The 15,280-nt window shown below is 38.8% G+C and overlaps 1 protein-coding gene across 7 annotated transcripts in view; it reads left to right on the top strand.

Annotated features, from left to right (window-relative positions):
* Positions 1-14,395, top strand: part of LOC123719942 (syntaxin-binding protein 5) — a 127,464-nt gene extending 113,069 nt beyond the window's left edge. The window contains exons 11-26 of one of the 7 annotated variants that reach the window (XM_045676275.1): positions 137-216; positions 545-729; positions 1,495-1,599; positions 2,191-2,336; positions 2,701-2,857; positions 3,731-4,430; positions 5,178-5,264; positions 8,127-8,252; positions 8,325-8,447; positions 8,518-8,627; positions 8,701-8,926; positions 9,396-9,504; positions 10,278-10,367; positions 11,233-11,328; positions 11,490-11,614; positions 11,871-14,395. In XM_045676275.1, coding sequence (XP_045532231.1) covers positions 137-216; positions 545-729; positions 1,495-1,599; positions 2,191-2,336; positions 2,701-2,857; positions 3,731-4,430; positions 5,178-5,264; positions 8,127-8,252; positions 8,325-8,447; positions 8,518-8,627; positions 8,701-8,926; positions 9,396-9,504; positions 10,278-10,367; positions 11,233-11,328; positions 11,490-11,614; positions 11,871-12,121 — 2,716 coding nt within the window. In that variant the 3' untranslated portion in view covers positions 12,122-14,395. Of the gene's footprint in view, positions 1-136; positions 217-544; positions 730-1,494; positions 1,606-2,190; positions 2,337-2,700; positions 2,858-3,730; positions 4,431-5,177; positions 5,265-5,500; positions 5,703-8,126; positions 8,253-8,324; positions 8,448-8,517; positions 8,628-8,700; positions 8,927-9,395; positions 9,505-10,277; positions 10,368-11,232; positions 11,329-11,489; positions 11,615-11,870 lie in introns of all 7 variants that reach the window. The other 6 variants (XM_045676277.1, XM_045676274.1, XM_045676281.1 and 3 more) reach the window with 6 other exon arrangements.
* The last annotated feature ends 885 nt before the right edge of the window (positions 14,396-15,280 follow it).

Genomic DNA, 15,280 nt, shown 5'->3' with positions numbered 1-15,280 from the left:
AATTAAAAATTAGGTGATATACATAAAGAAACTTAATCACAGGCACACTAATAATTGTAGTTTTTACTAAGGGATATGTTTTTTTTAAGGCGCTTACTTTTTATGATCATTAAAATAATAATACCAAAAATTTCAGACACGCGGACGGCAGTGTCAAATTTTGGGATGCGAGCGCGGGGACTTTACAAATATTATATAAATTAAAATGTGCTAAGGGTGAGTCAACATTATTTTTCAAATGACGAAAGCACTGGCATTATATTTTTTTAACTTGCAGTGTCACTAAAGAATCGACGACCCTGGGCCACAATGACAAACCGTGCGGGCCAATAAAAAAAAATAAAAAATTGAATCGATGGTGTTAAGGAAAATAGTTTTATAATATGGACATTTCTAAAATATGATACAAGATTTAAAAAATATATATTTTGAATATATAAAGGTCGGGATCGTTCAAATAAGTGTGATTATTTGTCGCAAAAAGAAGACAATACACACATTTTAAATACCTGATTTGACAAGTCTCTTAATTTTGCATTTTCAGTGTTCGAAAGACGGGCAGGCAGCGCAGGAAGCGCGAGCAGCATGGGCGGGAACGAGGAGGATAGCCCGTTGGGCATCCAGCAGGTGGCACTCTGCGCGGAATCCCGGCGATTATGTGTGGCACTGCCCCACGGCCATGTTCTACTCTTCAAATTCCGTAAACAAGAACTCACTGCGCAGACGCATGTACGTCCTTATAACATTCATAAGAATCGAAATGTTTATTGTGTCTATAACCTTACCAATTTTTATTTTTAGACCTACATATATGTCTAATTATCTCAAAAAAATATCTCTTAAAAACTAAACATAAATGACTAGGTCTTTTGTTTTTATATTTTATCACGTTTTTCGGGATCCCACCTTGATTTTTTTTAATGATAAGCCACTATGGAGAGAGCCATTTAATTTTTTTTAAATTAAGATACAAGTGCTATAAACATACAGTTGTTTAATCGCCATAATTTTGGTATCTTGGTAAATTTTATTAGTCTGTGTTTGTAAGTTTGAAATTATTTTTTTGCATGCTGTACCCCATATGTCAATTAAATATATGAAATGGGGCTTGACTACTTGACTAAACAATTATAAATTAAATGACGTACGGATTGCGGAATTCATTTTGATACTGACCAAAATCTGTCTATAAGGGATTTTAGTTTGGTAATTACGTGTGATATATGAAAGTTCCACTTTAAATATCTATTTATTCTAAGACCCAGGTATTTCTCCCATAACTAAAATTGGGACGTGTACCCCGCTCGTATATGCATGGTGTTAAGTTTCTCATGTAAATAAAATATAATTTTGTAATGGGAAATAAAGTTCTTTAAACACATGTTTACTCACTGTAAATACGTTTAGGAAGTTAGCCTTGAAAGTAATAGAAGTTGTTGTTTTTGGATTTATATATAACACTTGGGTCCTGAAGCAACATCGTTCGTATTTCAGGTGTTGGAGATCCCTATAATTTGTGATGCGACAGAAGAAGAGACATCTCCGGAGGGGGAAGGGGTCCGCGGGGCTGGAGCTCGTGATGACCACGACACACCAAGGGTACGGGTACGATTAATCACATTGATTGTTGATACTCTTTATACAATTTCGGAAAGTGGCATTCGTAAGGTGGTAGGAATTCACAAATAAAATAACACATGCAGGCAAACTTACAATTTTCCAACAACTCAATTGAAGTTCCTGTAGTCATTGGTTATCACTTACAGACTTTAACCGCTCCGGAGATTTTTCTTTAATATTATTATTAAACATCGCTCATGCGTTTAAACTTGTAACTCAGTTTACATGTTTATAGAATTTTCAAGTTTGTTTATAATTTTCATTTGTGACATTTGTCTTTGAATTTTGGTCTATGATAGAAAAAAAAATACAGTCCACATGGTCTTTTTTGAATTAGTGCAATTACATAACAAAAGTATAAGATCTGCTTACATTATGCTATCATAACGCAATTACTGTTATTCACCGAGCCGTACTTGCCCTAATAATTAATCGGTTGCATATAACCAATAAACACTCCCTATTATTTATTGAACAGTCAAATGTTTACAAAAAACCCAGATATTTCCCACGTATATTTATTTGATACCTTCCTAATAACATATGTGGAACTAATGGTATTACGTGCAGTCCGCTTGGGGCAGCGTACGCGTGCGTGGTGCATCAGGCACTGGCGGGTCGAGACGTGCGGCTGGGTTCCAGGCCACCCTCGTGGCCTTGCAGCAGGGCCCACCCAACCCAGTTGCTGCACTCACGATCAACTCCTCCTACGGACTGTAAATATAAAGGCTAATTCTTTTAAAAAAATGTGGTATCGTATCTTCTGTGTCCTTCTAACTTGAAGTTTAGAACGAGAGAATTTTTTAGAGTAATATGGCATGGGTTGCTATTTAGTCATCCGAGGCAGGTCTTCACTGATATTTGCGTTTCCGCTTATTGAAATGTTAAAAACAGCCCAAAATACTTTTCCTCGGTCGAATTAGTGTTTTATTAAAAAAAACTAGATGTTATACGAGTGATATTAGTAGAGGGTGATAAGAGTTCTATGTTAATAAAAAACTCACAACACTTTATAAAATAGTTGTAATTTTATTCAAATTTTGCCTTATTCTAGAGAAAAGCGATTACGCTGGGTTTCAGAATAGCTTGGGGCGGCGAGCGAGGCGTGGTGGTGGTGGACATGTGGCGCCGCGCTGTGGTGGCAGCCCTGCCTGCACACAGCCTGTACTTGCCCGAACCCAGCCTACGACCCGACAGGCACGACCGACACGACCGCCGCTCACCCGACCTCGACCAGGTAACTCACGCTGAACTCAGAACCACACGATTTGAACTTGCCGACCAACGATGATACCGTCAATACATTACGTTTGTTAGGCTTCACTGAATATACATTAGATGCAGCGATTAAAGTTGAAAGACCATTTTTGTATATAAAACTCTTCTCATTATTCTTGATACGTATCATATGAAGTTCTATGCTTATTAAATTGTAAAAAAAATACTGGAACGATGATGAAAAATAATGATTTTACGATACGATAAATGTACATATTTATTCATCTGTATTAGAACAATTAAAATGATAGTTAATTCTTTCTTGTTCAAGGGTCGCAATTAAAACTGCTTTAACCAAAATGTTTATATATTATCTCAGTAAATTATTAAAAATTAAAACATTTTCATATTTTATTTAATTTGCGATTTGATTTTATTAAATTTCTGTTGCAAGTACCAGTGAGTTAAGAAAATTCTCTCTGGTTCGCTGTCAAACACGACTTTAATAATTTGGATAAATGTGTAGTGCTGATGAGGGTATCTGCTTGTCCAGGTAGAAGACAGCATGGCATTTAGAACTTCGTTATTAGCTTCACCCACCTCTACCACGCACCATTGTAGCCGCACCGGCTAAATACAACCTATAACAACTTAATGATTAATCACTTTGTATACGACTATTATTTTAGCTCTGTTTCTGTACAAGTAGTTAACGCTCTTCGCTAACGATCATTCCTTAAACAAACATTTACTATCGTCATGTATTTTTTGCACATATTTCTTAAAGGAATGATCGTTATACGTCTGTGTGGTGTAGTCTGGAGCAGCGCAACCGCACACGTAATATTAATTGTGCGGCAACAACCAAATGATGTGTTCCCTCTCCCTGAAGCTGGAAGAGGCGCCGGCCAGCCCGGAGCCCGCCGAGGAGACTCTGCCCGAACCCAAACTCGACGCCAGGCGGAAATCCACGCCCTGGAAAACATTTAATCTCAAGAGACAGCTTTCTAAAGTCGATCTTAAGCTTAAAGCTGCATTCGCCCCCGTCGACAGCGATGAGACCACCGAAAAGAGTAACTCACAGTTTTACACCGAACCTCAGGAGAAAGCAGAGAGTGCTCAAGAAAGTAACGATTCGCCGGATGAAGAATCCAATGAAAAACTCTCAGAGGAAGACAAAAGTCAATTACCGTCCCCGCTGCGCGTTTGTTCAGATGTGTTCGAAAGAATGCATCGAGAGTTACAAGAGAAGAGGTCGGCTGACGTGTACGACAGAATGCATAAAGAGTTACAAGAACGATGGCAAGATAAAGATCGGCTCGAGTCTTCCCCTGATGTGTCTCCGTCGAAATTGGGAGACGACGACAAAGCCGTCCGACCAGATAACCTCCCCTTATTCGATGACGAGGGAAAACCCACTCGACCGCCTCGACAAAAAAGTAAAAAGAAAGATGATAGAGATCAGAGGGAGCAACGATTGTTGTCAGTGCCGAACATAAAATATAACAGGCAAGAATCGGTGAAAGACCTGCGAAAGAGACAAGCGAGCCAGCCTGCGCAGTCGTTCGCGGGAAACCTCATGCGACGCTTCAGTAAGTAACTCGGCACTGCTCACTCACTCACGTCACGGGGTCGGTAGCACTCACGCCATCATGTGTATTACATATTGCAGTAGTCTTATGAATGGTAATGGTTTGTTTACTACTAACGTAGATTAATACATAGAACTTTTTAACTCTTAGGCCAGCGTAGTTAGCTTCTGCGATAACGAGTTATTGTAAATAAAACAAACTAAACGCCATTTCTAAAATACCTAAATTAAATGAGTTTCTAGTATTAAAACACTAAATAATTGAAGTTTTGCTTTCCGCTTCTTGTGATTTTTGCGTGGGCTTTTTAATTTTTGTACGTTTTATATAATTTAATATAATTGATTGATATTTAGTAGAACTCAATTTTATGTTAAATATGTATAGTATGTATATGCATATATATAATTATTTGATAATTACTAGTTATAAACTCACCCGTCCGACTCCGCTAGGTAAATGATGTGTGTTTTCTTTCTCAAGGACAAGGATTCATCCGACGAAGACACTAACTGCCTTAGATATCTATTCGCAGATCTTTTCGGTAAATTGTAGTAGTTTAATTACAACGTAAATATGTTTAGCATAGAGAGTAGGTTTTTACTGTAATCGCTGTTTATTTAAATGAGAGTATGCTAAGTATCGAACCGTAGCTGCACACCGGTAGCCGCTCGTACACGCGCCGAGGCACCGACCGACCGGGCCTCTCGTCTCACTGCGAACCTCCTCTGATCAATGTGATTTCTTCAGGAGACTTTGTAGCGAGCCTCTGCACGAGAAACCAACAGATCAGTGGCGAAATTAGCGAAGAAATCGTACAAGTGCCCAACAGAATAGGTATGCATCTAAGAATCCGTAAAACTAACGGGGGAAGCTGAATCTTCGTCCATACCACACTAATCCAATATCTGTACTCTAATAATCTGTACTGTCGATCTGTGGCACTGCGCCTTGCGTCCGGGGTCAATGTTTGTCCCGTAACCATTAACACGTCGGTCGGTGTCGGTCTCTCGGTCCCGTCATCCGGAGGGGCAGCTGGGCGCCGGGCGGTGAGCCTGGTATGTGTGTTGTAGATGAACGGGCCGGGCGGCGGCGGGGGCGGCGGGGCTTCGGCGGGCGGCGGGGGCGGAGCGGCGTGTCCGACGCGAGTGAGGCGCTCGCGGTCCCAAGGTACCCGCAAACTACACAAGTGCCTCTCCACCGCGTCCGACGTGTACGCCGCGCCCCCCGCCCCGCAGCACTCTCTGCTCACCACGCGACAGTATTGCAGTTTTGGTAGTACAGTCACCTTATAAGACCGCTCTCGTCTTTCCGTTCTGAAGCAGTCGCAATTTCCTCTTCTTACTTTTTTTTAGTACCCTATTTTTGGTTAAACGCGTCGCTCGATTGATCCGTCGCCTCCGGTCGATTGCGGAATGATACTTTTCAGCCTGAAGACTGCTAACTATGAGTTACGTACGAATTTGTCGCTTCATTAACACCCGAACAACTAATATCATCAACGTTCCTCGACGTGCTACCGTTTTGTCATCAAACGAGCTCGCTTTTCTGTTCTATTTGTTTTTCTCTGTTATACATTATTTTTTGTTATTTCTTTCTACACTAACTCAACTTATCTACTTGTTTCATTACTAATACTTATAACATAGTAAGAGAAGTTGTTAATCTGAAGGTTTTCATTGTTCTACTATATATTATTTATTACCTTCAGCTTTACAACTTTAACAACGATAGTCATAAACATTATAATACCATAATTAAGGATGAAAATGAAAAAAAAACGGTGAACAACCGTAAAAATTGATAAGCAGCTTTATACTCACACGACATGCATGCGTCGAGCTCGTAATTTACATTTTTTGTTTCAACTTTCAGATCGGAATCATGTAATAGGTAAAAATCATAAAGTTCGTCATAACTATATATATACCCGTTAGTTGTCATTCCAAGTAGTAGTCTGTGGTGCTGTTGCCGTGTGTTGTGATCAGCTGGCGTGCGGTGAGCCCCTTCCACCTCCAGGTGCTGGGCGGTGGCTCCCCGCGCCCAGCTGCGGGCAGTGGCCGTGCTTGTAACACTTATTTTGGTTTTTGTCAATACAGAACCAACTATTCCGCAGTCTGTCGCATCCATGGAGTACTTACAAATAATGCAACCGAATGGTATCCGAACACGCATCTGTATTAATACATTTTTGTTATTTTTATTCCATTTTTATTTAATTTTTTGGCACAGTAGGTGGTCGTTATTTTCCTTAGATTCGAAATTGTGGCTGTGTTTTAGCGATGTCTCCTACACTGCACTCGAATTGCACACTATAAAACTGCGGCATGTGTTAGAAAATAAACTAAAAGGTGACTTACTACTAAAAACTATCTTTATATTCTATCACTCGCTCTGTGTACAACTGCCGAAAGAATCTCTTATTATAATCTAAGTTTACGTAACATACTGTGTTCTGCATTTTTGAAGAGGCTTTCCATAATATTAAAGACACGAAAGCATTACTTTGATTCTTTTGCCTTCTCTCTGTGTTAATTTACATGTTCCAAATAATTTATCATAAGCGGTCATTTTTATCTTTATTTTGCTCTTTCAATATTTTATATGAGTAATTAATTATATTTGTACTTTGTCTAAGTTTCTAAGGTGGCTTCAAAATATGATCGCAATGAGTATTTTTCGCAATTATTTTATATTAATAGTCTTTGATTAAGTGTAAGTTATTTGTTTTTTTTTCTAGCTCGACCACAAAGCAAAAACTTTATATGGCTCGTTTTTGGCTGCCTCTATATTCGACTGTCGTTTTGTCTATGTATGCTTATGGTATTCTCCTTATATGAGCACTAGATGCATGCCGCACTAACAGTTGCACAAATTGAGTAAACAGCTTGACTTTTTTTTGTCAGACGTGAATTTGTTTTATATGTTTTCTTTGCCTTGTTTGTCCGTCCACAACGTGCTTCTTAATAGAGTACAACTAGAGAATGATGAAATGATATAAACTGCCGGCCGGTGTTTAGTGCGTATAGCGCATACTAATAACTAAAGTAATGCTTATGTAAGTGTCGCTGGGCGCTCGAGCTTGGGCCTCCGACCACATTCACATACATATTCACAGCAATACCATGTAATTATGTTGCTCTTAAAAATAATTATTCATGTTTTCTTATGCTGATTTGGCTATAATCATAACATCCTTATATAGTCTATAGTCTATCTCTATGTTAGTTGAAACCATTTTGTAATCGGAATGTGATTTACTTTCCTCTCATCTGGTAGATAAATCTATACTGAATATAAAAACCTGAACTCGTGAACGTTGTGCAAATAAGCTGAGATTGGACGGGCATGCAATCAAAGTATTCTCATAGCATGTTTCCTTAATGCGTGATGTTTTTACATTCGCACAAGACCACCCGACAAACCTCTAGCACCCGACGGTGCCTTCAGCTATTTTCACAACTGCACTTAATTACCAAATCTCATAAATTGTAGAATTCTTTTTATTTTGTCCGTCGATGACAGTCGTGATCACGCTAAATCTTTGAATTCTTTTTGTATAAGTATTAATTGTTGTGAAAATAATAAACACCTTCTGTCATTGACTAAGCTAAGAACTCTTGACCATGAGAATGGTGATGGGTTTTTGGCTGAAGGTGATGCGAGACAAAAGGTTTTATGTGTATTTTGTGTATACGGGTCGCGTAGATAAACTGGACAGTTCGTTTTCGCGGTCTCGCTCCAGCAGCATGTCCAGCCTCGAAAACATCTCGCAAGAAGGCATACAGTGTCTGGCATTTGCCGACAGTTACATCAAAAAGTCAGGTAAATATCTGATCACCATACCTTTAGTATTTTCCGGTTTTCTCTATCTCATTTTTATATATTTTTTTGTAGATCCTACTTTGTCAGTTCCGACGCTGTGGATAGGAACGACACTGGGATCGGTGATAACCATGACTATTAACCTACCCGATGCTGATCTGAGGCATACTCAGCCCGTCATCGTATCGACAAGTGGTAAATTCCCTATTAAACTGTTTATTATTATGTTCCATTAATATAAAACTATCATCGTTATACGTTACAGGTGGTCCAATTTTTAGGCTAAAAGGGTCAATATTAACAATGTCTTTTCTCGACTGTAATGGTGCTTTAATCCCATATTCATACGAAAGCTGGAAGGACGACACTAAAGATGTAAGTGTTTCTTAAAACGTTTATTCGGTTGCAAAACAAATGTAAAGCACGTAATGGCGAATTCTACTTTTAGAGTCGTGAGCGTCGTGAGAGGACCCCTACTAAGCAGAGCTCGTCCGGCAGCGGGCACGGCAGCCATACCAGCCCGATTCCGCAGGAGGCGGCTGATCGACAGTTTGTGGTGGTAGCGTCAGAAAAGCAAGCGCGTGTGGTAGCGTTGCCCAGTCAGAACTGCGTCTATCGCCAACAGATCGTCGAATCCGACTTTGTTGTCAAGGCGGAGATTGTCAGCTTAAAAGGTCAGGGATGGCAACTATTAAAATACATGTTATATTAGGAAAAACACTTTTTGAACGGATTAAAGCTTATAGTTATTTACATAATTCTAAATTTAATTTAAATTTAAATTAAATTATTATTAAAGCTTATAGTTATTTACATAATTCTAAATTTTACGTTTCACGCGAAACTTCAGAAACTTCGAAAGTGTGCGTCACCGTGACGCAAACTTTCGAAGTGACTGAAGACGAAAGATGTTAAATGTCAAAATTATCACAGCTGCAGAGAAAGTTGTTTTATCTGTATTTATTGCCCCCAAGTTGGTATCGACTAAAAGATGATGATTTTAATAATAATACATAGCTTTAATCCGTTCAAAAAGTGTTTTTCTTAATGTGTAAAAGGTATTTTTACAAAAGACAATAATACATGTTATATATCAGTATATTATATGATATATGTACTTACAAAAAGCGGTGGGTGTTACAGATAGTGTGTGCCTTGTATGCTATCTATCGACGGGTCACCTTGTAGCCTACAGTCTGCCTTCGTTGAGGCCGCTCCTGCACGTTGACTTTTTGCCGCTTTCAGAACTCAGGTGAGAACACGGCGGAGCATTCTTTTTTTTAATGATTTATTCTTTTTATTCTATTCACTTTTTATGTTGACGAAAATTGTTTTTGTCTGTTGCTGTAATTTTTATCGACAGGTATAAAAAACAATTTTCTTCAGCCTAATTTATAGAGTTAATTACGTTTGACATACGACGCGGCGCGGCCAATCCGAGTGTATCGGTTGGCGGTGTCAAATGACAATGGCCAGCTTTGTTATATATTATTTCTGTGTAAGAATAATAATGTAAGATAATTATTTTAAGCAATGACGAGAAAGTCAGCGGCACTTATCATTTGGAGCCGCTCGACCGCTCCCGGGCACCTCGATGTTAGCTCAGCTTGGTGCGGGACCGGTCTCGCGACTAACATTTTTAATAATCTTCACTCACCTCGTTATCACTCGACCCCACCGGTTCTCTGCCAAGCGACAACTTAGACGACCGTAAGGTGCTAGTGGCTGTCGACTTTTTATCACAAACGTAGACAAAATTTTGCAACCTGTCGAGCACCTCCTGTGCTTTCGAAATTTGGCACACTTTGCGTTTTTATTTGAGTTTCGCCGGACGAACCGAACACGACTCTACCCAGTACATGCCCGTCCGAATGACTGTATGACGGAATGACCGTACACGTTGCATGGTGCCCTGCACTCGGTGCCGTGACCCTCGCCACTCACCTAGGGTGAGCGCGCGCTGCTCTCTGGCAGCAGGGAGCAGTGCGCGACACCCCGTACTGACCATGCCTGTGTTCCTGGTAGCTTCCAGACACAGTCCAAACAGAGGGGTATCGTAGACCCTATGCTCTCCATTTGGGGCCAACAACTCATTGTAAACGAGGACACGGACCAGTAAGTCTCCGTCCATAGCGGAATTGCGTTTCTCATGTACCCGCCGCCATCACTGTGGAGTCGCTCACCGCGGCCTCGCCTCCTTTGTTATAGACATGTTAGTGTTTCATGTTACCTCCCCCCTCACTCCACCCCCTACCCGCAGAGCTTTGAGACCCCCCCGCTACCTCCCCGGGGACATGGGCGATAGATACTCGAGATGGTTGTATTTTAAGCTTTTTTATATATACGAATATATAAAAACAATACAATTAAATAACAATAATAAATCACAGCAAAGAAAAATTTACCTCGTGGCTTGACTCGCTCTAGTCCCGCCATTTGTCTCCATCCAGGAGCAGACAGTATACACTCACACTCGTGTACACTCTACTCTGTGACACTGTACCCGATCACCAGTCTTTTCTTACATCCTCTTCTCCTTGTCTCACTTTTCTTTGTCTTGAGCATGGTAGCTGGTGCATGATCTTTGTATTTTCTTTATCTATATTTTATTTGACTTGGCAGTATCAATTCATGTTTGCTTCTTAGTATGTATAGAGATAATGTAATTTTTTCATTAGTATGAAATCATGGAGACGTAAAAGGTGAGATAATTTCATTTTATATAAATATAATTTTAAAGTATTCTAAAAAATGTATGTAATAGTAATAAAGAAAAATATTAAATTATTATATGGAAAAAAGGGTATAATCACTTAATTTGTTGAATGTTCCATATGTTGTAATTTGGAAAACTTATCATCATTTTAAATTAAGTTAAAACTGATAAATAGATTAAAAATATATGAAATACATTATCATAGAAAGTATTAGGAATATAATAACAGCGAGTTAGTATACGTAATAGAGTGTTGTGTTCCAGGATAGCGAAGACGTTCTGCTTTAGCAACCGCGGGCATGGCCTCTACCTGGCCTCGCCCACTGAAATACAGAAGTTCACTATTGACACGGAGTTTTGGTAAGCGTATTAACGTGTGGATATAAAAATAATATCTTTCATTTAAACAGATTTTTTATTTATTTCTTTGTTTCTGTTGGTTTGCAGTTTTTGTGTCAATAATTATATCATATCTTCAATTTCTTGTGAAATTAACTTAATAATAAATGTAACGGTTTCAGCCAACAATTAACCGAAATGATGGGAGAGTTATTCCTGCCGCGCGACATGCCGGAACCGCCTAAAGAGAGCTTCTTCCGAGGACTTTTTGGTGGTGGAGTTCGGCCACTCGACCGGGAGGAGTTGTGTACGTATAACATATTTTTACTTGTAAAGCTAAGGGAACTAATATCTTGTAATATTGTAACAGCGAACCCGTGTTGAGCTTTTGACGCTTTGCGAGTATTATTCGGCTGAAAAACTACGCACGAAGGACAAAAACAACAACTGTTCAACCTCTGAACTGTACTTATAATTGTAATTTAAAGACTTAAATGATGAAAATCATGAATAATCAAGCACATTGCGTAGTGAGAGATTATAGCACGTTTGGGAGATTTCAGTCGGTGAAAGCAGCGGCAAGCCCAACCGCACCGTGGCTAAGCATATCCCCGGCAGCGAGGGCGTGGCGGCACGTGCATCGGCAGCGACCGGGGAGATAGCGCGGGCGCATCAGCTCGTGGTGGAGCGAGGTGACAAGTTGTCTCAGCTGGAGGACAAGACCGAGCGCATGCACACGGAGGCCGCGGCCTTCTCGTCGTCGGCGCACCAGCTAATGCTCAAGTACAAGGACAAGAAGTGGTACCAGCTGTGAGCCCCCGGCCCCCCGTCGCCCCCCGTCGCATAGAGCTTAGCGTCCCCGTAGCGCGTCGTAGCGGTAGTCTGTAGAAACACGAACGCACAAAATTTTCGCTCTCTCCGTCTCCCGTTCGTCGTTAGAGCACGTAGCTCCCATTCCTTCACTCGCGTCCTCGTCGACGATCGGCGACCTCCTCCCCTCGTCCACTGTACATACCGATCGCATTTCGCGACGTGATATTGTAAATACGAGTCATACACGATATTGTAAACTTTTGTACGATTCCGTAGAGTTACGTCTCTCCGGGTCTCCGGTACATCGGAGATGTTAGCGTGTAACGTGTTAAAGTATTGCATAAACGTGAGATTATTTAATGTTGCGACTATTAATATTATCGATCTAGCGTATGAATAGATATAATTTTTTATAGATATGGCCGGTCGCCGATACGTCTCGGTGACTTCGATAGCGATGGCCGTCGTCGGTCTGTATAAAATAATAAATTATTGAAATACGAATAAATGATTGAAGATGTAAGCATCGGATGACAATAATTGTGTTACATTCCTCGTTGAGATTGAGTTGGCGTTGCCGCACTCGGTACTCGTGTCTCGTGTCTCGTTTAGTTGTTTTTGAAATCGCACTTTTCTATATATTTTAATAAAGGGTATGTTCTTTCGACGCTTGTATATAAAAGTATGCCTTATAAAATATATCTTGAAGTTAATTAGTTAGTATTTTTATAAAGCGCACGTTAGTGATTCGGTAACCAATTACGCTTATGAGCGGTAGCAATACTTTGTACTGCGGAGGGCAGAGGGCAGCCATCGGCCGGACCAATCGGTGTCGTGTTGGTGTCGCTAGTTGTTTTAGTCTTAATGTAAACCCTAGCCTTGAACTTTCTCTTGACGAGTGACGCTAACGTGCTCGCTCGTTAGTCCCGAGGGGCGTTCACGCGCCGCTTTCCTTGATTTCCGTGTTTTGGTTACTCGTCCTCAGCTGTGTATAAATGTTTGATGCCAAAGTTTACTATTTTGTATATAAGAGTTTTTATTGTTATAATATTTGTAACGTAACATTTTATTTAGTGGATTATATTGTAGTCGAATTATTTCCGCATCCGACGCTAGAGTTACTGATTACGACGTGGAATTATATGAATACGATTGATGATAATGTTCCGAATGATATATTAATAAATTAGATGTCAGAATTTATTTTGTTACAAATGCACTTATATTTAGCTGTGTATCTGTCGGTTCCGGGTTTATTTGAAGAGTCAATATTTTCGTATCATAAATATTTTATGAAGACTTATTGTATACTAAGTAGCTGAAGTTTATATAATTACGTTTATGGTGCGTTTAACTGTTCCTTTGTTTTAACTACCTCTCGGTGTTTTATGTTACTGCAATGCTACGAAATGTAAGGACAATGGCTCCGTTATTAAACACAAATGAAATGCTCATTACAATATTTATATTTCCGTTCGATTGAATTTAAAACTGCGAAATATTTTTTTAGTTAGTTACTATAATCAAATATTTATTTCAAGCCCAGCTACAAAATGAAAACATCGCAAAATAAATGTAATTCAGAAATTAGTCTCCAATATAAGCAAGCAACATAGCAATTCTAAAACCCTTTACTCGTAATAAGTTTTCTTATTTGAAACAATGGGTTTGTATACATATTAATTCAATAAATATTGGAGACACTTTAATGATGGGGACACATCACTTGTTTTCGTAATTGTTAATGTGGCTTGAATCTCTGGAGTTTCAATCACTGAATGAGGTTTGACGACTCAATTGAGTATTGAACGAAGGAAATGAATGTGTATGTTACCTTAAGTCGAGATTTTAATGTTCTACTAACTAACGAAACGACCAAATAAAAAGATTAAATATCACAACAAAATTTGCTTTAACTTCTCGCTTATAGCAGAAACGTATCTGTCCCTTAATACTGATTGTTCAGTGACAATTTACTCCCCAACAAAAAGCCAGCGCTGATGTCGTTAACATAGAATGAAAATGATTTATTTGTATATTTTTATCACAATTGGAAATCAGATATTTAGTTACTAATTTAAATCAGAGAATTAAATGATCGCAAATGTTGGGACTAAATTAGGTAAAATAAGAATTGTAAATAAACAAGATTGTGGCAAATATTTCTTGTTACTTAAACTAATTTGTTTAAACTTTGTGTTAACAGTCACTCCTTAAATACTTAATATCATGACTATACATATTGTACATAATTTATGCTGTTGAATTATTTAGTTTAGTAGATGATTATAATAGTCATTATATATAAATAAAATGAGAATAAAACTATATCAAACTATGTTTATTGTTTTATTTTTCTTCGCACGCACAGGGTTCACTCAAATACTGCTATTTTTTAGTTTATCTGCGCCGCCTTTATTTCTTCCACCGTGTTGATTAAACTAATAGCAATTTGAAAATTATTGTCGTTTCTTTTATTCTCTTTGATTATCTTGATTATTATTATCCTGTGTTCCATTTTTTTTTTATTAAAAAAGTTGGCCAAGGACATTCGACTATCCATACTGGTCATTTCAAGCCGCTGCGCCACCGAAGTATGTAAGTACATACAATTTAACTTTGGTTCCTCGCTGTAAATTCTATAGGCATATCGTAAATGCGCGGAGTTAGACCATTATTTATTCATTACCACATGATACATTGTACTAAATTATTTTGATGCAGAGTTACAATAAAACTACATCTAAGATAAGTGAAATGAACGGGAAGCCAATTTAATTAAAATTAAACCCGTATTTGTTTCGAAAAGGTCTAATATATTTATAAACAAAAAAATCATTATTTTAAAATAATTTGTACTTTGTTAAAAAGGTGTCAAAGTGAGTTAAGCTATGATGTATCTCTAAACACAGCGCAAGTAAAGAAAGTCAGTCAAGGTTAAATTTACATTCTTCTGACAGCTTTTATCCACTTATTTCTTTTGTCAACTTCCCAACTTCGTTTCGGAAACGAATAAAAAGTTAATTCACGATTCCGAGATTGGGAATTTTTACACCCCACAACAGTACCACCCATTTTTTTTTTTGAGAGCACTTTTTAGCATTCAACTGGTTGAATAACGTAAACCGTACAGCTGATCGCACGCGAAACGCCCACAAGT

Source organism: Pieris brassicae, chromosome 2 (genome assembly GCF_905147105.1).
Source record: "Pieris brassicae chromosome 2, ilPieBrab1.1, whole genome shotgun sequence".
Classification (NCBI taxonomy): Eukaryota; Metazoa; Arthropoda; class Insecta; order Lepidoptera; family Pieridae; genus Pieris; species Pieris brassicae.
The sequence above is the reverse complement of the archived record's forward strand: the minus strand, read 5'-3'. Positions and strand labels throughout refer to the sequence as shown.